Consider the following 27,092-nt stretch of genomic DNA (forward strand, 5'->3'; position numbering starts at 1 on the left):
CCCTGCTGTATTTCTGCAGGGGTTTATTCTATTCCAGGTGCATTGCTCTGTGTTTTCCAGTGCTCAAATTCATGAGATTCCTGCTGGGTCATTTCTCCAGCCTGTTGAGGTCCACCTTATTGGGAGTTTTGCTCTGCAGCAAATCCACCACTCTTCATGTTCCCTGTCCCCTAGTTTGGTATCTGTCATTAACTTGATAGGGGTGCAGTTTCTCCCTGCATCTCTATTGTTAGTGAGATATTCACCCCAGTATTGATTGCCCATGAATACTGCTGCAAGCTTGCCGAATTTCAGCTGCTGATAAAAGTCTGTTGAGACTAGAAGTCATTTTCCATCCACCTGATAGTTCATCTGTGCAGCCCGTATTGCATTTCACTGGGATTGAGAAAATGGGTCTCTCTTGTGCTTTTAGTGCCTTTCTTTTGTGTTTGGAAAAAGTCACATCAGCAAAATGCAATAAAAAACTGAGTTTGCAGTGTGGGAAGATGGGCTGAGGAGAAAATAAAGGTGGTCTCAATGAAGAACAGGATGGGGCCAGTGCAGAAATCTGGTGGGTCTGGTGAAGTAGAGACTGAATTTCCAGTGAGGTGCTGTAGCAGGCTGTAGTGAGCTGTGAGACAGAACATGGGGAGGATGAGGGAGTGCTCCAGTAGTAGAAAATAGATAACATATAAGTTCCTGAAAGAGTTTGAGATGAACTGCAAAAGTAAGATGAAGGACAACCTCCAGAACTGAAAAAGCTGAAGAAGAAACTTCAGAAGTCTGAACTGGAGATAAATAGTGGAATTTAAATGTTCTCAGGCAATGTGACTTGGACCGGGAATGGGCTGTAAACATGACTGAAACAGGGCAAGTGCGTGTTAGAAAAGCACAGAGAAATAAAAAGGCTCACAGTGAGAAACAGGGGCTATGGAGCTGGCCATGTAGAACAATCTTCCTGCCAACAGATATGTGCACCTCTTGCATTTTGTTGCTGTCTGTTACAGATTTAGCCAGAAGGCAATGGATTAGCCCAGCTGTTGGTTTGATCAAAGGCCCGATGTGGCCGATGTTGGTGCTGTACACGTGAGCTTCCATCACTCCTGAAACAAATGCCACTCATGATGACGGATTGGATTTTGATTATTTTAATTCCTTAAAGCTTTGGTATTTCTCATATGCACAGAGAAAATAAAGTTATGGGTGAGATCATAACAGCATCCTTCCTAAAGCTGAGACATGCCAGAACTAGATTTGTGTGCACAGATCTCTCTCTCTCTGCCTAATATCCTAACATGTGAAACGAAGACACTGCTGTTTTACCATACAGGACCCCTGTAAACATTTACTGGTGTCTGTAAAGTGCCCATCTGTAATAATGAACTGAAAATCAGGTGTGAAAAATCGACAGGACTGTTTCCATAGCAAGCTCCACTAAGAAAGAAGGTATGAGGCTACGTATGAGTAAGGGTGGAAAAGAACTAAAATGTTGAGTAGGCGCTCAGTCAGTGAGTATAGATTTAGTAACTAGCCATGGTATTACTAGATACAGTATCTAAATGGAACAAAAAATTGTTTACAAGCTTGCTAAACACACATACCCAGCATATTTCTCAGAAAGAATGGAGCATCTATATATTTCCACTTCAGTCCTTGTAAGGAATTGTATGTTCAGCTACCTTGCATTTATTTATTCTATAGGTAGGTAAGAGATGACTGCACAGAATCAAGGAGTTAATTTTTCTTTGACATGAACTCTTGGATATGACCTTCAGTTAATTTTATTCTTTATTTAAGAATAGGAATTCAAATTTGAGAAGAGGGATTTTCCTGGTTTTATTTCAGCAAAGCACTGAAGATCTTGCTCTTCAGAGAGAGGGATACATTTTGGCACAAAAATCAGTACATAAGCAAATACTAAATGCTCTCTGTAAACCCCCTCCTGCCCCACCATTCCCCCTTTTCTTTTTTTTCAAAAGCATTTAAGAATATTACTTAGGATGAAGACTATCTTTTCAACAAGATTTAAAATGTTGTTGTATGGATAGCACCAGCTTTTTAATAATTTCTTAAATGGCATCTTTAGGTATTAATAACTTCAAGCTGTTTTCATGTATGACCCATTTTCTGACTCATAAATGCCTTGTTTCCTCTCTGTCTAATTCACTTTATTGTCAACAAATGTGGATCTGTCTGGAAATAACAAGTGACCTGAAAGCTGCATTGCCCAAGAGACTGGCCCCACTTCTGCACGGTTCTTCCAGGTTATTCCAGAACTAAAAACCAGAGAAGTGCAAAATGATTTGTCTTGTTTGATACATAGTAAGAAATAAATGAGAACAGGTCCCCAAAATTCATTTCATGAATTCTGATGAGAGCCATGTTTGTGTCATGTAGCAGCCTAAAATGGATGAAGTCTGCAGGTATTCTTTGTTACGGTCAATTTGATACCAGATTACTTGGGGAAGTTCTCCTTGTCCCAGAGAAATTCCTCAGGTATGTGCCTGCCAACTACTTGATCCTTTTCTGATGACATCAGAGGACAAATTTTAAAAAATAAGGGCAAGACTTCTGTTCTGTGGGCAATCCTGCATCCCAGATTCAAAGCCAGAGTTTTCATTGCAACATGCTCTCTCTAAATGTGAGAGATTAAAGACTGTTCTTTTGAGAACTGAGACTCCTTGAAAAGTGTAATGCCAGACGTAAGTTAGTCCAATGAAAACAGGCTAAGTAGAAATAAAAAAAGAAATATGTATCTAATGGAAATGTAGTAAAGTATTTCAGTGCTTAATAAATCTGAAATCACTAGTTTTATTGTAAACCTCAGTTGTCCCAGCATAGTCAAGGAATGGAAGCTTCATTTACTGTATACTATGAATCATTACTTAAGAATCACTGCAGAAAGGTTTAGAACTGGCATTTCTGCAGCTGGGAAGTGATTGGTGCATGCTGTCCAATTGTGTTGTTTTTTTTAAAAAAAATAAATCTTTTTTTGGTCTGTGGTAGGCTCTGCACTAAAATTTGCAGGAGGAAAAATGAATTGAAGAGCTGCTTCTATTCTTTAGATTTTAATTTTGTCACTCTCAGCACTTTCAAGCTATTTTCTTTGTTTAATCCTTGGATGTTCTGAAGATATGGGGTGTTGTTTCTACCATTAGACATATGCACAGCTCCTCTGTAGAAGGAACAAGATGTAAAAGATGCAATAAAAAATCAATTTGTCCTCGCAATCAGAGGCCCTGAGATAGGTTTGAAATTCTGTACCAGTTGAGATACTCAGATTATATTAATCCTTATCCTGTTAGCTGAAGTCTAATACTGAATGGAATTATCACTGCACTGGAGTAATTACTATTAAATATGATTTTGCATAGATATGATCTATAAGCCCTAATTTCAACTGTATTTTTGACCAAATGAATTTGTGATGATGAGAGCATCCATAACAAATGGTCAAACTCTTGTGATTCATTAATTTAGCAAGGCTATCTTGTAGTTACAGAGTATGTCTGAGAATCGATGAATTTTAAAGTAGAAGTAGATAATGCATTAGGAATCTTGCTGCTAAACTTGAAATTGCCATTTTTATTTTTTTTTACTTTTTATTTCAAAATACTAGTAACAATTGCTTAAGGTCTTAGGAAAAAGTTTGAGCCACTTCAATTTCTTGTCTGAGAATATAACCTTTTTGCCTTTTGCATTTGCACACATATATCAAAGGATTTAAGCGAACTCTATCTGACAGGTTCAGAAAAAAATACCTCCTGTCTCTTTAAACAAAAAAGAATCAAAATAATTTTTTTAGAAGGTGCTTTGAAAATGAATCAAATTTAATAAACCAAAACCTACTTGCAGGTACTTATTCATACATTAAAAGCTCAGCTCAGAGTTGGTGCCTGGTTTTGTTTTTTTGTGCATTTGCAGAGCTGCCCCTTATCAGTAAGTAATTCTCTCTCTCCTTCCCTACACCTTTGTCTCATCTTCTGACTCACTAGCACATGTAGTAGCAAGCTTTCTCTTTGGTCCTGATGAAGAGTTCTGTGTAGTTACCTTTCCAAGCCTGCTGCTGTGTGTACACTTGCACCACTGTTCCATTCTTGAGGGTTGTGTGATCCAAAGAGTGCAGCTGGAAGGGAGCCGAGCTCTTGGGCAGGAATGCAGAGGGTTCTCCAGCAAGGTTACCAGGGTTATCAGCAAGTGAAAACAGGAATCAAGAATATGTCTCATATGGCAATTCCCACTGGGGTTTGTGGGACAGTGCTGAGGCTGGAGAATGAAGAAACAGTTACGACTTATTCATTCAGAATCTACACACTGTTGGCTTATCTTTCCATTTTATGTGTTATACTTTTCAACATGACCTGACTGAAGCTGGTTTTGGATTCTGGATTTGGCAAGAGACAATAATTATTTAGAATTATTTAACTTTGTGACCTGTAAATTCACATAAATACATACGTGAAATAAGGTGACTATGTTGCTAGATAGAACTGAAGAAGAAAGTACAATTTTAGAACTTACTGATGTTTCAAAATATTTTTATTAATTCGAACTAAATGAAAACCAAGCCAGAAGTAAATTAAAGAGCAGGAGTTCATGGGCAATAATTGAAATATCTTCCTATTTGTCTTATAGAACACTTTTGATACCACAGAATCACAGAATGATCAAGGCTGGAAAAGACCTTCAAGATCATCCAGTCCAACCGTCAACCCAGCATCACCATAATCACCCCTAAACCATATCCTCAAGTGCCAAATCCAGATGCCTCTTGAACACTTGAGACAGTGACTTCCTCACCTCTTTGGGCAACTTATTCCAATGCCTAACCACTTCTTTGGTGGTTTTTTTTTTTTTTTAATATTTTTGGAATCTCCTCTGACATAACTTAATGTCATTTCCTCTTGCCCTTTCACTTGAGACAGGGCAGAAAAGACTGACCCCTGCTTCACTTCAACCCTCTTCAGGCAGCTGTAGAGAGTCTTCTCAGAGTAAATAACCCCATTTCCCTCAGCTGTTCCTCATGAGACTTACCCCCTTTCTTGGACTTTCTCCAGCACATTCCTTTTTGAAGTGAGTGGCCCACAACCAGACGCAGGATTAGAGGTGTGGCCTCACCGGTGTCAAGTACAGGAGACCAATCATTACCCTGCTCCTGCTGGCCACACTATTCCAAATCCAAGCCAGGATACCATTGGCCTTCTTGGCCACCTGAGCACAGCACCTGTCATCCAGCACCCCCAAGTCCCTGTCCACTGAGGAGCTCTTGAGCCACTCTGCCCCAGGCCTGTAGTGATGCGTGGGATTATTGTGACCCAAGTGTAGGACCTGGTACTACACCACATGCAGATATATTTTTGAATACATGGACTATTTGAAAATCAAGCATTAATTTTCATCGTATTTATACCACGGTAAGCTTAGATGAGAACCTGGTGTTTTCTCCTAACTTGCCACTTCTTCAGGTCATTTTCTGGGAGACTAATGTCTGAAACAGTGTTGTAGGCTCTTGGCACCATTTAGGTGTGAGGAAATGCGAAATATTTTGGGGTTTTCTGGTGAAAGTTGTTATAGCTGCTGGCTTTTGCAGGTCTAGTACCATGAGAAGCTGTGGGGCTGGGATAGGATCCTGCTGGTCTTCCCAGAGCAGATTTGAGGAGGGATGCACTGCCATCAGCTGCCAGCTTCAGCTCCACTGAGCTGCTGCTTTCCTGCCAAGGTTTGGACTGGACCATGGTGGGTTAATAGGTTTGTTGTGCTAAGCATAGTGCAACATCCACTTCAACATTCAGCTGTATGCAACAAAGAATATTTTAGCTAGAAATGCGTAAATAGATGGGTTTTCTGCAACAGTTAGCCATTCAACTGTATTATGCAACAAACAGAAGTTCAAACCTGGGCAGATTATTTTCCACTTCATTTACAAGAGGCATGCATACCTGGAATATGAATATTCAGCAGGAGTCCCTGGTGTCTAGTAGACTGGTATTAGGTGTCTCCCATATGAATGGGTAATATATTTTAAAACGTCATGACAGAAGTGTGGCTGTTATGTCCACAATGCTGTACATTTAATTCTGCATTAATTTGTCTAATAGACTTTTTCCTTCCTTTGTACCTTAAAGGGCAGGGAGCAATTACTGTCTACCAACAATAAAAAGTGAGAAGATTAATGAGGTGTTATGTTGTGGCACCTGTGAAGAACATTCTGTGTTGCTGTGAGGAATAAGAAATGGCTCAAATAGATGATATGGATTTGCCAAAGTGAAAAACAACTCTTTAATGTATTGAAATAAAATTATCACCAACACAAGAGGCAAGTTTATGTATTTCTCATTGACCTAATTTCTCAGATATTGTTGCAGGTTACCCCAAAAATACATCAACAAGCTGTATTACAAACATGTACAGTTGGCTACATGAATGTATTTCCTACCTTTCATGAGCCATGTTCTCTTTGCTTTCTCTTGATTGCACAGTCAGCATATGCAAATTAATCTGTGAATGTTATCTGAATAAATAATTCAACTACTTTGGAATAATTTAGAGAATTTGGGTATGTAAAACTTACTATTTTCTACTCAGATCTGATTACTAGGAAATCTGCACACAAAGGAAGATCTGCAGGAAGGAGAAGATCTAGAGGAATGAGCAAAAGAGTCTAGTTTTTCAATCTGCTCTTTATTCTGTTGTAGTGTAACTATTGATCTGATGAACTGAAAGCTGCCACTGAAGGAGTATTTTTTTCCCCTGTCACATTACTGGTCACAATTCCTGTGGCTGGATTAATAAACCAGTGTGACCACATAGTTGAGATACTTCCTTCTTCACTTTGCATTTTCTGGCCTCCTCCCATCTCAAGGCTTGTGACTGTATTTTGAACAGCATTAATTTTCTACTCTGGGCCTCAACATTTATGTTCAGAAATGAAAGGAGAGCCAGACTGCCTGTCTGGCAGCAGTTTACAGTTTCTATGCTTTGGACATAAAGAAAAAATTACAGCCTTTGTAGCCTTTAACCCTAAATTTTCAGAGGTGATGTCCAAGAGTTACTTAGAGAGATGCTGAATGTTTATGGCTGTCCTTGTTTGAAAGGAGAGCTGTAGAATCTGAGAAATCAAATAATATTGAAAATCCGCTTGGTGGGGGTGTCTCAAATTGTGGCCTTTCTATAATAATCTGCTCAGGTTCTGTTTCTTATTATTTCTTACATGGTTCTGAACTCCCCATCCCTGGAGATGCTCAAGACCAGGCTGGAAAGGGCTCTGAGTAGCCTGGCTAGTGGAAGATATCCCTGTCCATGGATGGAAGGTTGGAAAGATGATCTTTAAAGTCCCTTCCAACCAAAATTCTGTGATTCTATGATATTTCTAGCATATCTAATTTTCAGGTTCTGGAGAACCTCTATGACATACATAATCGATAATTATATTTTATGTCACTGTGTGTTAACAGGGTCTGGCCTTAAAAAGCTAGGACACACCTAAGAACTAGAGTATATGGTGTTGACAGACTCCACTGCTGTCTGTCAAACTCTAGCATGTTTATCTCATGGTTTTCTGTTCATTATTATTCACAGAATGACTTGGCATGCAAAGTTGAATTCAGCAATTTCCAGAGGAATAGTGTAAGTCAAATACTTCAGCTGGATCAATGTTTCCTCACAAACTACCATGATTTTGTGAGGTATCTTATTTCTGTGCATCCATCTTGCTTCCATTTAGACTGAAAGGACAAATAAAGCCTGCTTCTGTAAGGTCTGCATTTCCCCTACTAGGGTCCAGGCTGTCCAAGGCTGGAACTTGACATAATTTGTGTTTGGCTGCCTTCATCAGGCTTTTTTCACCTGTCCTTTGATTGGTTACACTAGGCCGTGGGCTTTTTTCCCCATCAGTTACCTTTGTTATACTTTCAAGTATATGACTTTCAAGTCATATTTAAATGTCTGGGAGGCAAATTCCTTGTACATGTACCAATAGAATCATAGAATAATAGTGTCCTGGGTTGGAAGGGGCCCACAGGGATCATCGAACTCCTGGCCCTGCACATGACAACCCCAAGATTTACACCGTGTTCCTGAGAGCATTGTCCAAAGGTAACTTCTGTCACTCTGTTAGGCTTGGTGCTGTGACCGCTTCCCTGGGGAGCTGTTCCAGTGCTCAGTCTGATATATTGAGTATTTGCCCCAGCAAATAAGGTTTATCTTCAGCTCCTTGTTTTTGTCCCAGAAATCTGTAGGAAGAGAGCTCTTGACTCTTTGGGTCAAGAGCCTTTTCCTAAAATCTAAACTAAACTGCTCCTAAAACAACTTCAGGGCATTCCCTTGGGTCCTGTCACTGGTCGCCCCAGAGAAGAGATCAGTGCCTGCCCCGTCTCTTACCCTCATGAGGAATCTGTAACTGCAATGAGGTCCCCCCTCAGTCTCCTCCAGGCTGAGCAGGCCAAGTTACCTCAGCTGATGAGGCTTCCCCTCAAGGCCCTTCACCATCTTGGTCACCCTGCTTTGGATGCTAATAGCTTTATATCTTTCTGACATTGTGGCACCCTGAACTGCCCCCAGCACTGGAGGTGAGGCTGCCCCAGCTCAGAGCAGAGCAGGACAATCCCCTCCCTTGCCCAGCTCTGATGCTGTGCCTGATGTCCCCCAGGACAGGGTTGGCCCTCCTGGCTGCCAGGGCACTGCTGGCTCGTGTTCAACTTGTCATGGACCAGGACCCCCAGGTACCTTTCCATGGCACTGCTCTCCAGCATCTCACTGCTCAGTCTGTCTGTACATCCAGGGTTGTCCCATCCCAAATCCAGAATCCAACACTTTCCTTTGTTGAACTTCTTAAAGTTGGTGATGGTACTGCCCTCTAATTTATTTAGGTCTCTCTGCAGGAACCCTGTGTTACCATACAAGTGACCAGTCACCAGTCTGATGTCACCCCATTCACTATAACCCTTTGTGCTTGACACATGAGCCAGTTGCTCACACATCTCATGATTTTATCCAGCCATGAGCAGGACGTGGTGTCCAGAAGACACTGTGGCAAACCATATATAAAGCTTTACTAAAATCTGAAAAGATTATGTCAACTGGCTTCCCTTGATCAGCTAGGTTTGTTATCTTGTCATAAAAGGAGATTAAGTTTGAAAAGCAAGACTTTGCTCTCATGAAATCATGCTGACTGTGACTGATGTATTGTCCTTCAGGGGTTTTTCAATAACTCCCATAACAATCTTCCCAAAATTTTACCCTAAATGTGTGTATTTATTAGTTTGATTTGATGAAATTGGCTTAAGCACAAATGGGACTGTATGTTCAGGAACTGTTTTTCTCTGGGCCCTGAACTATGTACTGTTAGTCCAAGGGACTGCAGAGGCTCTTTTCCTAGGGATTTTTGGGCTAAAAACGAGGATAAACCTTATTTGCTGGGTCAAATACTCAAGCATTCTTACAAGCAGGTGTCAGATTTTCCCAAGTGCCTCATTCCTTCTCTGCTGCCCATTGTGTTTTTGGATTTGGCACCCTTGCCAAGTCATTCCTTTCTGTACTCTTGCAAGCAGCTGGCTCAGAGTTTCTTGGGGATGGTGGTAATCTGTTTGGGAAAATGTTTTTGTCTCTTCTCTAGCCGTTTCAAGAGGTCTGCATGCACTTTGATGAACTTCAAAGCACTACTTTAAGTAGTTTTTTATTTCACCAAGGTTTATTTTCCTGTGGCCTAGAGCCCTCAGATTTCTTTGTTGTGACCACATGTGGCTGTACCAGTGTTTTGTTTCAAAAGTTCATTTTGAAATGCAGTATGGTCCTTAAAGTAACATTTTAAGATTTCATTCTAAAGAAATGTAAGTTGACATATTAGATTGGTTTTGGTTGGAATTTTTGAAACAATGGTATCTAAATTATAATGTTGTATTTTGCAATTAGCATTCCTAGTTAACAATTTTTGAGGGTGATTTAAAGGAGAAAATGTAAATATTTCAAGCATTTTTCTTAAAAATAGTTTATGGTTGATCTTTGAAAGATTTTCCAAGGAATTTAATGAACCTTTGGATAATTGGTTAAACAATGTGTGTATCCTAAATATTTGGAAAGAGGGCTTGCCTCATGATCACATGAGCACTTAGAAGTTCTATAAAAGCACTAAAGAAAGATTTATGACTGATTCCTGCATTTTCGCTGCTACTTACCTTTGAAATTGTTTGGAGGTAAGTGTAAGAATTTGACAGCAGTTCCTGAAATACCATTTTCCAATCTATTGAGTGCACTTAACCTTTTCCTTGCAGATAGTTGGACTGTGCTAGTTTATCTGAGCATTAAAAAAAAAAAATAAAAAAAAAAAATAGCCTGGTGTCTGGGTAATTTTGGAAAAGTTTTACTAGAGTGAAACCTGGAGAAAGTACTTCCTCTTGATGTGTTATGAAAGGATAAACCTCAGCCTTTTCACAAAAGCCATATTAGAATTCTAAGACTTTTATAAGAAATGCAGGGGTGCAATTTCTAGCCAAGTCCTTGAGGGATAGAATAGTAGAGACAAGGATGACTGGGAATTTCTAAAAGCATGAAAGCTGTATAGGATGTACATGAGACTGTTAGCTGAAGCTGGCCTTTTGGTTTGTTAATGCTTTCAGCTTTTCAAACCTTTTATTCTTCAGATTGTTTATACTCAAGTGAGATATCCTAAGTGCACGCTTCCAGAGTGTTTGCCTGCTGAGCACTCCACTTTGGCACACTTGTGGGCACAGCTCATTGCCACACTCCTGTGGCCCTGCTGCTCCTGTCTCCAGAGCCACACAGCCACACAGGAGCTTGGTATTGCTGCCAGAAAATCATATCTTATGCAGAGCCCAGGGACACTTTGTCAGCAGCTTTTTCGTCAAATTTGGCATGCTTTAAGAGAGTGGAATGAGGTTCCTCAGATTATATGAGTATTCATGAAGCAGAGTCTGGGACTGAGAGATGGTGCCAGGGACAGATCGTGCCCAGGCAAAACTGTGCTTGGCAGGATGTAGAAATGGGCAGAAAAACCCTAAGCAATCTGACCAGTCATCATTTTATATCCTAGGGAATTAGATAGATTTTTTTTTCCCCACTGGTATTCCTTAAAGAGTAGAGGGATTATCCAATGAGCAGGGATTCAAAAGATACACAAAACCAATAATTTGCAGAGATTTTACTCTACAGATCAGGCAATAACATAAATTTTTAAATAATCAAAAGTTATTTGCCAGTTGTTACAAGTAGCAGAGGTCTGTAAATGGGTCACTTGAAATGTAAGTATGTAAGAGAACATTTTTCTAGTGCTGCTTACCACAACAGAATCTGAAACATTAAATATTTCTCAATTTCTAAGGATCAGAGCACTATCTGGCCTTTGGGAAGTGAACAAGTACAGTAACTGGAGAATTACTAAGTAGAGAAAAGAACATCAGAATAAGAAATAGTCTAAGTGAAAGAGAAGATCATAAGTGAAATACAAACCAGAGTAATCTCTTGCAGAAAAGGCAGATTTTATTCTGTGAACAGAAAAACACATGAACAGGACAATATGCTGTTTTAAGAGAGATTGGCAGGGCATCTTCCATATTTTTATGCACACTAAGGGGCAAGCAACATCCTCATGAGAGCAGGAGAATTAAAAGGAAGACTTAAAGAAAGGATGGAGACAGAGTGGGTGGTGTGGCAGGAAAGGGATAGGAAAATGTGTACCAAGAGAGAAGCATCTGAATTTTTCTCCAGGCTGACTGGAAATAGCTGAGGGAAAATTAGCTTTATTTCCATCAGAGAACTTGGGCTGGCCATGAGGTAGTGATGCAGCAAACCATTCACAGAGAGAGGCTTAATAATTGGAAATATTGTAAAGGCAAGTTAAAACAAGTTCCTGTAGGGCAGGTCTAGATGTACAGTCTTCTAAGTGATCTGCCTGTGCTTTACTGGATGCTACTATACAGTGAGTGCAGACTATAAAATTTCTGTGGGTCTGTTGACATTACTTAAGTCACATTGAGACTGTAGGTTTGGCTGCTGGTAGAGATCTCAGCAATTTCTCCTTCTGTTTAACAAGGTAGAACAGTACCTTATTTTTTGTGCTGGTTATGTACATGTTTTTTTTCATTGTGAATGTGCATTGCAGGAAAAGAAAAGTTTTGGTGTTTGACTATATTTCTGTCAAATTTTTAAAAAATCAATATTTCTGCAAAGTGGAAATCCCACTGTAAATATTTTTTCCTTGAAAATTGAAGGAGAGAAATTTTCTTGTCTGAACTTTTTCTTTGCAGAAACTAGATTTCTGTGGTGATTTAAGTAGTCTTCAAAATATTAATAGGAGAATAATGCTTTTTCTTATTTCAGAAATTAAATTCTGGCATAAAATAGTATGGAATTTATCACACATTATGGCTTGCATGGCATTTCTTAATTGGTTCTTCTAAGATGTATTTCTGGCCTTCATTTTATCCCATGGGCGAAATGTACTGGCAAACAAAACCTCAGACTATGGGGAATGGTTACTCTGAAGGCTTGTCTTCTAAGAGAAGCAGTCCTTCTCCAGGGGAGAAAAGACAGAATTGCTAATCATATAAGGTGAGGCCCTCTACATAAATGACATTTCATAACCTTACATATAACCTTACAATACCTTACATATTAAATTAGTTTACAGGTATTACAAAGAAATATTTGTGATATTTTTAATATTTATTTTTTAATTCTAGTAGGACTGACTTGAAAAACTTCATAGTTTGTCTTATTGATAGTTGATAGCACTTATAAAGAACTGCTCACCACAGGATTGCAAAAATTTTAAATTCAGCCTTGGTAAAAATATATAGTTATGTACTTTTATGATTAATGAGTTCTATGTGGTCAAGAGATGGCAATACTAAGGTCCCTTAAATCTTCTTTAGTTACAAATCTCAGTATGTGCTTATGCAACTGCTGGGTCAGGTCACAGGAGGAAAAAGGATTATATATAAATATTACAGAAGTTGAATAATCATGGCAGACTGGGTTGCTGGGGTAGAGAGGGAGAAGAGTGGAGCCGTCCAATCCAGGACATGAAGAAAATGAGTGGTGAGAGAGAGAGAGAGAGAGAGAGAGAGAGAGGAGAGCTTTGGATGAAATGCCTGCAGGGAGTCTGGGCATCAGGGAAGTAGCCAGGCAGTCAGGCCAGGCACCAGAGGACGGATGTTTGTCCTTTCTAGACAGGGAGATGAGGCTGGAAGGGAAAGCCCAAAGGTGAAGGTGAGTGTAAGAATGGGACAAGTGAGGCTGGATGGACCAAATGAGAGAGGTAGACGAAGAACATCTGTGGGGGGACAGAGCAGAGGCTCCCACTGGCAGCAGTGGCAGCAGCCTCTAAGAGCTAAGAGCTTTTACTTCTCCTAAAATAGAGTGGAAAAAAGGACTTGTAGTGTCACTACATACAGTAGTTAGTGGGTGTCACTGATATCCTTCCTCTGCTGCTGAATGGGTGATCTGTCATCCCATGCTGCATTAACACAAGTGAGGGGTCCACCAACATGGCCCTGCTCTGCTGTCTGTGACTCTGAGAGGCAAGAAAGGTAACATTTTTGTTTTCCTAGATGTCCTCTTTAAAAGGTGAGAAGCTACATGGCAAAAAACTATTATTTGCAAACTTGTAATTTTATTAAGCCCAAGATAAGGTGACCGGTGCAAACCTTATTTTGTGTCTTTGTGATTATTATTATAATTATTTCCATATTTATAAGGTAATTATAAGTGCGCTGCCATTCCAATATATGAAAATGATCATCTATGGAATGTGTCATACTTCTATAGTGGAATATGTCACTGTAAATTCTCTACTCATTTTATCCAAAGGCTGGTAACTAAAAAAGGAAAGAGGCAAAAATTATTGTGTGGAAGCAGCTGATTTTCTGGCCTGAAAAACTAACTTTCTGACTAATTCTGCCACAAATGCTTCTGTAGAGATCAGAAATCATTTACATCAAACTCTTCACAAGCATTCTGGTGTTGTAATTTTTTTCTTGTGCAGAATGGAAGTCCTACAGTCTGATTAATTTAAGTGTTGAACATTTGCTCTTGCAATTGCAGACAAGAAAAGTAACACTCTGAGAATTCAAAACCTATTTAATGGTGAGTACTTAAAAACTCAGGTTGCCCATAACTTACTATATACTTTTGACCTTAGTCTCTCTCACCAGTCTCTCTCACCTTTCAACATAGAAGAATATTGATTGGAAAAATACATTCATTAGGACCTGCCAGCTGCTAAATTGCTACAGGGGCATGGAAATACTGGGAGGAAATTAATTCTGAATTCGGACAATGTGCTGATAGGAAGGCACCAGACACTGAACAGTCATGGAAAAAAGTCCTCACAGACAGAGTAGCTGCTCAGTTAATAAATTCCTTTTTATTTCGTGCACTAATGAGCTGTTGCCCTTTGAAAAGTATGGTCACGTAATTAAAGATAGCATACATATACACAGGACAGATAAATGAAGGTTTGAATAACATTTGCAAGGTACAGTTCAACCATTCTGTGTTTAAAATCTTAAACTTTTTTTAAGGTATACTCGTATAAGGAATATGTGTGGGTGTTACTGCATTCACCTTATGTACAGAAGGAAATTATTAAACTTCTCTGCATAGGGAAAAAAACCCCAGAAAATTGCTATTGCTTCAAAACTGTTTCAATTTTGGGCTATTCCACAAAGTGCAGCTACACCACCATTCTTTACTTAAGAAAAATGAAAATGACCCTCTGAGTGAGCTGTAGTTTAGATGCCAACAGCACTGAGAAACAGAATGAAAGAGAATCAATTTCTCAGTATTTATTTGAAAGATTTTTTTGGTATGAATTTAAATTTCAGACCCATAAAATTGACAAATAGACTGAGCTCTTTCCTATTTTGAATCCATCCCTCACTTCCCAAGAAAAACTTCCACATTTTTCAGAAAGCTGGGCAAACTTGTATTTTTTCAAGGGAATCCACTGCATAATTTTTAGCTGATGGGTAAGCCATGGAAAACTAATCCAACTTACTGGAAGTATGGGAGAGGGAAGTATTGAAAACATCCAAATTCGGGTATTATACACTTGAACAAGTAGTCTGGGCTTCTTTACCCTCCCATCAGTAGAACCTCCAGGAAATGTGGCTGGAGATGTGGGCCACTCACTGACAGTGCATAAGCACATCTCTCTAGACTTCAATGCAGCCTGCAAATATTACTGATAGATCTGAGAATAAAATCAAATTTATCAAAAATGAAGCTTTAAGGGACTGAAAGAATGTGCAAATTTATACTGACTTTAGATAGTTCTAGAGGTCATTTTGCTGCACACATGGAGTGGTTTAGTTTTGGCATATCCAAATGTAGCATTTCAATCACTCATTTTAAAATTAACCAGAGTTAAGAATGAAGGAAGATGACAAAACTAATGCCAAAGGAAATGTTTAATTTCATGTCAAATAAGAAGTTTTGATGACCTAAGAAGATAAGCTTTTGTTTTCATGTTGCCAGAGCTTGTCTTCAGCACTACTGTTTCTCGGTCAATACAAAGATATTTTACATAAGTTTTTAAATTTAAGTTGCCAAATTAAACTGTATTTTATTTTAGTTCTAAAGAAAACATGTCAATGTCTTCTGAATATGTTTTCTGATACACTGTGAAATACCGTCAGCATTTAAAGATTATTTGATTATTCAACTTTCATGTAACTTTATTTTCATTGATTTTTCGTACATTTCTCTTATGTCAGTTATATTTTTTTCTTTTTCTGCAATGGGGCCAGTCGGTTTTCATTTGGTTTCCTTGTCATTCTTATTTGGCCTTCATATATATCTTCTGTTATTTTTAAAGTAGTTCTTCATATTATCTCTCCTCATTTTTTTATGTCAATATTTCTTCACCTCATCCATTCACTACATCAGCTTGGGGATTTATATGCTAGTAGTCCTGTTGAGGTGTCCCTGCACTCACCCCAAAGGAGGAGACAAGACATGAGCAAAAAGCCATGAATTTAATAAGTGACCAGAGGAGCATTTCTCTCTCAGGATGGTCTCCTCCTGTCTTGTCTAGGTGTCAAAGGAGCTGCTGTGCAACTCTGATCTGGTGGTCTTCCTGGTTACAATTTGTATTTCCCTTGACAGAAGGACTTGTGAAGGCACAGACAGCTGTCAGGGCTGTGGGAAAGGGAAGAGAATGAGCTAGCCATGCATTCCATTTAGAGGTATGAATTAAAGGCAGCTCTTCCTCATCCTACAGCTTCTTTTCACCTAGGAGTGTCAAACTTTCCCAGCTACGTTTATCCTATTCAGAAACTGTTGGTGAATGTGAGTGTCAAGTTTAGTGAGGCACTAAGCTGGAAGGGACATCACTGTTGTCTAAGGGAAATGCTTACTACTCTTGGTTTTGATGCTACACCCAGGGACATTGCTGATCATCATCAACTGTCACAAGAAAGCTCTGCATATATTTTAGTTACCTAAAAAAAGCCAGGGTGTGGTGCAAAGATCAGCATGATGGCTCTCACTGCTGAATAGCTTCATACTCCCAGGCAGTGTTTGGCAGGTTAAGTGGTCTTCTCCTGACCCAAGGCATGGGTCAGGAGCTATGCAAGAGTTCTCTTATGGTGTCATAGACAAAACCACCCTGTTTTGGGGAGGAAGAGAATTTAGTTGAGTGTGTTGCATGTGCTCAGAGCCATGGATCAGGAATCATCGACAGGGAGGTCTCAGGGTGAGCCCTAGCTGAACTTAACCACCAGTGGAGTATCAACCAAGGAACGATGCCAGTTTCTGTCCCATTGCTGGAGCCCACCTTCATGGCTGTGTAGCCTGTCTTCTGACAAAGCTGGCTTGGCATGTGGTCATGTCCCAAAGATTCTATCTGGCCTAAAATATCCTGTGATTCTGTCCATTTGAGATACAACTTCATGTAAGACTTTCTCTCTCCATTGTCAGGTTGTAGTTAGCTTAATTACAGCCCTAGACATTTTTTGATACTTTTTTAAGCCAATGTTTTCATTTAGATGCCATATGATTCTTTTTCAGATTAACTTGAGATACTTTGAGAGTACAGTTTCGAGGTCCTTAATGTGGCAATTTTATCTTTATTTATATGCTTGGTCAGTCCTATTGCAGTACTTGAGTTCTTGAGATGTCTCGTAAGTTTTTTCAAGCACTTAGATCTGTTCAAATAGTATTTCATAAACATTTTGCCCCATACAGAAGTTCACTTTAAAACAGCAGATTAATTTTATATGGAATGGCAGAATGGTGTTATAATAAGTCAAATGTGTGGAAAAGCATTTGTACTAGATCGTGACTGCTTTTGAAATGACCACTAGTTTTGAGACACCTTACCCTGGGAAATTTCAGGCATTCTGGTAAGAAAGACTCAGCAGCTGCAGGTTAGAGTGTAGTCTTTGAAAAAAAATTCAGAAAACTAGAATTTCTCAAGGTGTCTTCTAAGAATATTTATATAATTTTCACCTGAAGCCCTCCTACTATGATACCTCTTATTTCAGGTAAAGCTGGCGTTGTGAATAAGTTGGGCCTTAACCTCACTGTTGCATGGCTTGTGTACTTTGGACTATCCTAAATTCATTCTGCCTGCCAGTCAGATTCTCTTGATGTAAAAAACCTGAGTTTACCTTATAAAACTGTAATTGTCTCATGCACACTTCTTTTTACTTTGCAGTCAATATAAGGTTAATAATCTCTGATTCAGAGCTGCAGATGATGAATGAATGTACAAAGCAGAGATGTCTTTTTCCCTTACACACTCATCGAAGTGTGAAACATGAAAGGGAGTGTGGAAGACAAGTTTGTTCTGCTCTGTAGGTTCCAAACACTTTCCATTTTATGTCTGTTGTGTTATTACATTTGGAAATATGCAGTAAATTCTGGGGTTTTTTTAGATTTCTGATCTATTCTGGTTTTGTGCAGGCCTTGGAGTGAGGGCTTTATCTGGGGTTTTCTTTCTTTGTGATTTGTGGGTTTTTTTGGTAAACATAGTTGGGAAGATCTTTTAGTCTTTTATTTTTTTGTTACTGTTTGCATAGGTTACAAAGGGAATTGCAGAAAAGGTTCTGCTCTTGTACTTTGGGAATGATGGTCTTGCCAAAGTCATTAAGCTGGGTTAGGTTGTTGTGCTATGTTCTCCAGAAGACCAACTGAAAACTGGATGAAGAGCATACTGTTATGTTTTGTCAGGACACAGCATCAGTGGTCTGTGATGTACACTAACTAGCAGCTGGTTTCTGGATGAAATCTGATATGTTATTTTGATTTAGCAATCTCTATTATTGGGATCCTCGTTTCACAAAAAGTTTTTCTCCTCACCTCCTCTGATAATTACTTGACTTAATTTATTACCAGCTTTTATTTCCACTGTATAAATGGAAAGAATGTAATTTTTGGGGAATATGGGGCTAGGGGTATTTTAGTGTGCTTCCCACTGTGGTTGACCAAAGCCTGAATGTGATGACTCTGCAGGGCCAGTTTGCAAAACCTCTCTCAAGTGCTGCTGGTGTGGAACTGATTCTGAGGGCGGGAAGCAGCAAGGTCATCTTTAGATTCCTTTGGCTTTGTTAAGCCTGTGTTAACAGATTTATAGTGCTCTCTCCATGCTGCCAGTTTGTGTGCAGGGAGGCGAGGGAGGCCCAAGTCAGATTTGTCATGTGTGGGCATTGCGAGCAGCAGGTGTGAGCAGCATCAGAGCTTCCCTGGGATCCCTGGGACCATGGACACTGGGAATCCTGCAGGGAACAAGCTCTCCTATTGCTTCTGCCTCCAGCCTGCCTGTGGAAAAGGAGCCTCCTGTGACTGAGGATGGACAGGACCTGTGGGACAGACTCCACACAAGCATGGAAAGATATCTGTTTTTACTGCATCTTCGTTCTTAGGAAGGAATGTTCTTTCATGCAGCTTATTTTCTTTGGAGTGCACATATTTAATGAATTTATTTATTTTCTCTACATTAGAAAAACCTTTTTTTTTTTAAAGATAATTTTTGAGTAATTTTTCATCTTTCCTAAGTATAACTTCAATAAAAATGTGTTTGTGAACCTAGGCTTGATCTGAAAAAGTATGAAAATTTAATTTATCTGGACTGATAGTGATGACTGATACTTTCTGGTATTTCTTAATTTTGGTTTTATCTATGAAAAGGTTTTCTTTTGTATTCAACTGGGAAACTAGGATTGCTTTAGTAAGCATGTGATGCTGGAAAACTGCTACACATCTGCAAAAATATGAAATTGTTTTGAAACTTTAATTTTTTTCCATACTGTTTTTTAAAATGCAAAGTTTTAATTTCTTTGTGCTTTTTATGGATATGAAAATAATTCTGGGAACCTTATCTTGTATAACATGCATATTTGTATTAGTTTTAAAAAAAAATTCAAAAATTATGAATATCTATCAAGTCATCATGTATACTTAATGGATTAGTCTATTGCTGTTAAAATTATATTGACTCTTATTAGATTGCTTTCTGGATTGCTTCAAATATTTAAAACATTCTTCCAGTTATGTGCACCTGTGAGTATGTATTTTAAAGAAGCCTCAACATGGTTTATTTAAACTTACACTGACAGAGGTGATAAAGTTGCAGACACATGAGAATGGGGTGGAGAAGATAAGAACAACTGCTTTGATCAGTCAGTGCTCAGTAAAGAAAAAAAATAAGTCAATTAACTGAGGCACTGGCATAAAGCATATTCAAAAGAAGGGTCAGGACCTTGAGAAGAATAAAAAATATTAGCTGTGTTTGTTGGGCTGGAAAAGGTAAAAGGTAGTTATATGTATAATGTATGTGTTGTATCCATAATAATTGATTAATGACACTGTATTAGTTTTGGTACATTTTAAATTTTTAATTTTTTACATGCTAACATCTAAAATATTTAAGGATTTTTTTTTTCCTTGCCTAGTTTAATAGGATCACATTGTCAATTGTGACATTCTCCACTTTCCCTGTCTCACTAAAAAACAAGAGATGTGTCATGTCAGCATTTAACCCTTTACAATTCTTCACTTCTGTGCAAGTTCCAAGTAAAGTAAAAAGGTTATTTAAGTAAGTGTTCAAAATTAGCTGATATATAAGTCTTGGCATTTAAACATTGGGTTTAAAAAATGAAGTTTTCCTGAATGATGCCACTAGCAGTTTCTGCTAACTTGGTAAAGCCTCATGTTCCTCTAATAACTGATATATTTTCATTGAAAAGCTTTAAATTAATATCATATTTGGGGACAGAAATTATATATATAAAGTCTTAAGGAGATGGCAGAGAGGAAATGTGAGTGTGTCCAGGTACCTTTGGCTGGCAGAAAGCAGTTGAGAGGTACTGCAGCAGGAGATGTTAGGGAACTTATATTAGATGAGATAGTAGAGCATGCCTAAAGAAATCAGAAAGCTGCTGGGGAGTACAGGTTTGGAGCAGGAAGGTGTGGTTGGTGCCAGATGTCTTGGTTCATCAAAGCACAGCAAGTTTTGCTGTGCTTTATAAGGGTATAAGGCAAAATTATGTATGTAGGAAGAAATCTGAAAGAGTCTTCTAGGTTCAAAACCAGGATATGTTTATTTGAGAAAATATTGAGACTCTGGGGAGATAAAAGCCACCTGTTTACTAATCAGCAATTAAAGCATGCATGTAAGTGGATAATTACTATTAAGAGTAGGATTCTTCATGCTTTAGCTTGTCTGGTGGTGTCACACCCCCTGGTATTTGTCTCCTGGACAATTTTTAGCACAGACTCTTACTGGAAAGCATGTTTTGCAAGAACTGTTTGCCTTCCAGGGGCAATCCCAGAGTTCACTGGTGATTCCCTAGGCAATTTCACATCCTCTCAGCTTTGCGTAGCACACCTGCAGCAGCTACCCATAATAACCTCTTAAGAGGTTCAGTGCATGTGAATTCATTGTCATTTACAGATAGATCTGTTTGGTTTTCATCTGCACATCGTCCTGCACATGCTGGTCATGGGCATGTCTAGTACACATGTGGTAACATCTGTGTCACTGGAACAAAAATTTTTAGGGAACAATTTTCAATATGGTTTTTTTTTTTTTGTTGTGCTAAAACAGCTTCTTAACTTTTCTGAAAGTGGTATTGTAATGAGAAAAGGCACATTTTTGTGCAGTATTAGATCTTGACAAGTGAGGGGAAGCTTTCATCTCTAATTGGACAGTAACACTTGAAAACAGCTTGGTTAATAATTTAGGTGTATATAATATAACAGTTTAAGTTAATAATTAAACTAATTCAGGTGCAATCATAAGTGATTTTTGACTCAGATTCTCAGCCTAGCTGCTGATATTGCAGTTATGCTGAAACCTTTGGATGGGAGCAGGTACACAAAATAGTGCTGTTTATTTTTGGTATTTCTTTTTATTGTTAAAAATTTGGTTAATTTATCAAATAGCTTTTTTATTTTTCAAGGTACAATGCCCAATAACTCCAGGCTGATTTATGAGAAATTGCCCTGTATCTTACTAATTCTGCAACTTTCCAACTAAGAGAGAGGGCAGTAGATAATTTTTTTTTTGCGTATCGGTTGTTTTCAAGCAAGCAAGACGTCTTTCTTACAACCTGAAGCAGCGGATGAAGCTTGACTTCCCTGAAAGAACTATGCTTGTTTTTTTTTGTTTTTTGTTTGTTGTTTTTGCTATCAACAGGCCGAGCTCTGATAACAGGCGCCACGGCATCCGGGAGAGGATGTCCAGTACCACGGAGAAGGGGAGCCTGTCCATGGAGTCCACCAAGGAAACCCGGTACTGTGCCGTCTGCAACGACTACGCCTCAGGCTACCACTACGGGGTCTGGTCCTGCGAGGGCTGCAAAGCCTTCTTCAAAAGGAGTATTCAAGGTAATGAGCTGTTCAAGTCACCTTTACCCTTTTAGACCTTTTAGTCTCGAGGAAACTGAAGACACTTGTGATTCCAGCCTGACCCCGGGACAATGACATTTACTGGGTTTTCATTAGCAGTTGTTGTGCTCTCCAACACAGTTTTAGCTCTGTACTTGATGAATGCTTTTAGCAGGTATAAAATACGTTATTATTAATCCAACATTAATGAGGAAAAGCAAAGCTTTTCTATATCATCTTTGCTTTAGTATATCTGATCTTGGTGGTAGTGAGACATTTAATTTAAAATCCATGTTGGATCAAGATGATCACACTTTCAGGCTAAGCATATCTCTCCTCTTATCCAAGGCATTTTTTTGAGAATTCTCTGTCAGATGATTAATTCATGCTGATTGATTTATTAATCTTAATTTAGTGCTCCGTTAGCCAGATGGTTCAGTCCTAATCTCAATTCCTTAAAGATGCTAGATGTCTTTTGAGAGTCACTATTGAAAAAGAATGGTTCCTTGATGAAATATTATTTGTGTCTGTCAACAAAGCAGGGTTTTGAACTGTACACAGAATGGTTTAGTTCACAGTCTTGTTGTGGTTAAAAAGGCTAGTGGAGTAAAGGGCATCTAATAAAAACACTGTTAATTACTGTGACAGAGATAATTCTTTATTTAACTGCCTGTTACATCGTGGAAGGGATGCTGCTTTTTTTAATATTTTTTTTTTTTTATTTTTTTTTTTGCTTTGTTCAATATATCTTAAAATTACTAGGAAGTAATTATAATTCTACTGAAAATACAGGTACTGTTCATTATCTAAGTTTTTAGAGAAGAAAATAAAATATATTTCTTCTATTTAAACAGAAAAGAGGTAAAGTGCTGTGCATTATTTAGTTTACTATAGGTTTTTAAATCCCCAGGTGATACATAGGCACAAAAATTTCTGTGGTCTCTTTTACTGAAGTAAACATAGTGTGGAACAATTTTACACCATATCACAAGGTGTGATTATTGCCTGCTTTATTTCATGACTAGCACAGAGGTGAGTTAAATAGGACTTACAGCATTCATGTCAGAATTTTCCTCCCCTTGGAGAAAAAAAGTATAAGAATGACTGAAGGGTAGACATTGATGGAATTATTTGACTGACAATGATTAGTTAATAGTTACTCATATTTTTGATTGTCCAGACACACTGAAATGATTTTTAAAAGAGTGAGTGGTTAGAGCCCAGAGGTCAGTAATAAACAACACTGAAGGGAGAAAGGGTGAAATGCTTTTTTTCTTCACATCAGAGTAATTTACTTTAACTTGCGATGTCAGGAGAACAGCTCACTTATTGTGTATTTGTTATTTTTCTTTTCCAGTTCCTCTGACCAAATCAAAATTATTTTTAGGCTTTTGAAATTATGTCCTTGTGCTTGAACTGAACTAAGTCACAACAAAGTGGAAATTGAAATAGCCTTAAGCAAAAGTAAGAGTTATCAAGTAACTGTGCAGCAAAGGTCTTCAGCGTTTGGGCGTTGTGGAAGAAAAAAATGAATCCGTTTCATTGAACTTCTGCTGTCAGCACTTGGTGGTTTTACCCTGGTCTCCACATAGACAAATGGTGTGGTCCACCACACTGGATCTGTTTTCTATTTGTGCTACACTAAAGACTAGTTAGAAAATTTGCTTCTTGCTATGTATATATACTTAAGGTAATTTTTAAGTAGATAAGCTTTTAAATCTTAAATTTCCAGGATCCCATAAAATGACTTTCGTGATCTATAAGTCATGTTTGCTCTAATTTAAGCTCCTTGCTTCTTGCTCTATGCCCTGTGGGCATGAAGAATGCTTATTACAACAACCTTTTACATAGTTGAAGACTGCTATCATATCTTTTCTCAGTCTTCTCTTTTTTAGACTAAACAAACCAAGTTATTTCAGTGGAACATGCTTCCTAGACTTCTGATCCCATTTTTTAAGCTCCTCTACACATTCTCCAGTTGATCCACCTCTTTTGTGATTAAGTTATCATAAAAAATGACATGCACAAGTATAAAGAAAATAATTCAAGAATATGAGTACTTATGAGAGAATTCTGATCATTTGATCATAGAGGGTAAGAAAACTCTTCTGAACTTATAAAGTCATAGCTACCCAGTCTTGATGAACTAAGGTAATTTTTGAATTTTCTACTGGATTTGGAAGAGATCTCTATTTCAGCAATTACATGTTCTCATTGAACATGTGTCCAATTTATGAAAATGAAAATAATTTTTAGCTTAATAATAGATGCAAAAACATGAATTTACCTTGCAGATGATAATAATTTTAAATATGTTGTGATCAGATAGCTAGGAATGAATGCTACTTACATGCAGGTATATTTATAGAAGGATTTGTAGACTAAATATTATTGTATATATTTTTGAGTTATTATATATACTGCATTGTATATATGCTCTGCATTCCTAAAATAAAAGGGAAAAAATTCCTGTGCAACATATGATAAAACACTGTTGAGGTTCACATGAACAAAAATAAACCAAAATGCTTTAAGCAAAGATTTTTGTTGTTTCAGCAAAGATAATTGGGCTACTTTGTTCTTTGCTAACCTGTATTTCTCAGTACATTCGTAGATGCAGAGATGATAATTTCTGTATTTCTCATCAGAGATTCCATAGGAGAATTGCTGTAATGAACCTTGATGTTCCTGTCAGACTGCATATGAACTTTCTACATTGTTCTTAATAGAACCATAGCAAAAAGTAAGGACAGACATGAAGAGGCTGTATGTGGTAATGAATTACCTCTGTTATCCTCAGTGATATCTGAGGTATCTATATTTACCTGCCTTAGTATATACTGAAATTGTACGGAAACTCATATTTGCATTGGAACTTGTCTGAGGTGAAAATAGATAGCTTCACTTTTATCCAGGCTATTTTGAATGTTCCCAGTAATATTTTTTGAGTTTTAAATGCTAAGGTGTTTTTCATTGTTGTTAAGTAGTTAAAGCTTAAGAGCTAACCTGAATTAGAAACTGTCTCAATATGTGCAAGTTTTCAGTTTTGTTTAAACAACAGATGGTTTGTGGAAAACCTGCACTGCCTCCTGAAATGGCCTATGTCAGTCTATTTTGATGGTTTATGTCCCAAAAGTGATTTGGGACCTTGTTTTGAGCAACCTCAGTGCAAAGTGGTATTAATGTACAATCTTTCATGGGAGAGAAAGGTCACAGGACACCAAGGATACCACGTTGCTTGGTGATAGAAGAGTGCTTTACTCTTCACCTAGCATATGTAGCCTTCAGAAGTGTACTTGGTTGAGGGACTTGATTTCAGAAGCATAACAAGGAGCCACACCACAGCACTTCTCTCCTAAAATATTTTTGAATTTTAAGACCAAGAAGGGTCATTAGATCAACAATTCTGTTCTTCTCTCAATATAAACTTTATATGCTGTCCATCTGCAATGCCCAGTAACTTGATGGAGTTAAATATTTTAGATGCCCAGACTCAAGATGCCCATGGGTTCAAGTGTTTTCTTACAATGATGGTTTATTCTAATGATTTGTCCTCCCATATGCTAAAAATTTACCAAATTAATGTGTACTACTCAAAGTTATGTGTCTTTGGCTTTTACATCACTTTCATGAACCAGTCTTAGTAACTACTTTCTCCTGTGGAAAGTTCTTAAAAATTAGGTCATCAAGTCATCAAATCACCTTGATATCTTAAGTGACCTAAAATGTTTCAGTCTCCTGCTGTATATCTTTCTGTCTTCTGAGTCCATTATTTTTTCACCTCTACTCATTCCCCCACACCCACAACAGCCTCTCTAAAATTTGGATGTCAGAATTGGAAGATGTATTTCAACATGAGCCTTACAAATGCCATTTACAAATTAAAAATCCCCTTGTGACTCACACATTCTTTCCCCCTTCTAATTCCCTTGGTTTTTGGATAGCCACCAAGCCCTATGAGACAGGAAGGAATTACTCATAGCACCTCTGACAAGCATCCAGCAAATGCCTACTTATGGGTGTCTGCAAACCCCCAGAGGGAGCACAAGGGATTCAAGACAAACCAGGGGTAAATCCTTACATTAAAGAGTGTCTTGATCCCAGAATTGCTCCAGCATTTTAGAAAATCACAATTCTATTTCCCCTTCATAAGCCCTTCTGATGTTTTTCCTCTTCTCTGCTTTTGTTTACAGCTTTTGCTCATATCTGGGATATTTCACTTATAGTCAGTTAAAAATTACTCCATGATGGGAGGCATTACCAGAACAGGTAATGGCTTCTGAGAATGGATGAACAGCTGATCAGTTCCAGAGGCCTGCCTTTAATGTCTTGATCAGAGATATAATGGTCTTCAAAGTGCAGGAATTCTTGAAGCTGGGAAGTATTTTGCCTGTATGCCTTGAACCTGAATTTTAATTAGCAGTTATGCCTTCTGACCATCAAGCAGAGGAATTTTGGCAGTAGTCTTTGAGTGTTATCAATTGTTTTTATTTGACAGTGATAGAGCTGTACTTTGTTGAAAGTATGTAACGTTGAGAGGGGTGGTAATGTATATGTATTTTCCTCTTTGAGAAAACTTTACTGGTAAAAGTTGCTAGTAAGTGAGTAATAGGTGAAGGTAGGTAATGGTAAAGTGCAGAAATTGCAGTAGTGACAATTTGGGAGGCTTCTGAGCTCTTCCCTTTAATTTTCCATTCTTGTCTTCTGTTTTGATGGTGTTTTTGTAATCTGTTTTATAACAGCTCAGGTCCTGCAGCCAAGAAGGCAGAAACTCCCTAATAAGACTGCTTGTACACTGGTTCTATGAGCTGTCAGCCAAACTACAGAACATGAACCTGAGTGGGACTAGCAGAGTAAATCACAGCCAGTCAACAGGGAGCTGTAGGTGGGCATCTGGCCTCAGGGTGGAAACCACATGGTTCCAGTTGGAGATGGGTGTTGGAAGTGTGAAGGCTGGAAAAGGTAGATTTGGAAAGTCTACCTGAGTTTAGCTGTCGTTGAGACTGCCCTAAGTGCTGCTGGTTAGCCAGGTTCTTCTGAAGCTTCTTTTGATTTATTTTTGTGCCTTAACTAGTTTTTTTCCAGTGTCCCTAGAGGTAAATATGCGCTCTCCATTTTTTTTTGCTCTGATTGCCTTCTCTAACAAGCATTTTTAATTTCAGCTGTGTAATTTCTGGTGATCTTGTTTCAGAAATTTGAGTGCTATTGAAACGCAAGAGTCAATACCTCTTTTTCCTAGTAAGGCAATTTTGCATGTGGTACTTTTC

At 38.3% G+C, this 27,092-nt stretch overlaps 1 protein-coding gene across 1 annotated transcript in view; it reads left to right on the forward strand.

Annotated features, from left to right (window-relative positions):
* ESR1 (estrogen receptor 1) overlaps positions 1-27,092 on the forward strand; it is a 161,132-nt gene that overhangs the window by 62,357 nt on the left and 71,683 nt on the right. Inside the window, exon 3 of the mRNA XM_058835083.1 lies at positions 21,635-21,825. Coding sequence (XP_058691066.1) covers positions 21,635-21,825 — 191 coding nt within the window. The remainder of the gene's footprint in view (positions 1-21,634; positions 21,826-27,092) is intronic.

The sequence above is a fragment of the Poecile atricapillus genome, chromosome 3 (assembly GCF_030490865.1).
Source record: "Poecile atricapillus isolate bPoeAtr1 chromosome 3, bPoeAtr1.hap1, whole genome shotgun sequence".
NCBI classification, from domain to species: domain Eukaryota; kingdom Metazoa; phylum Chordata; class Aves; order Passeriformes; family Paridae; genus Poecile; species Poecile atricapillus.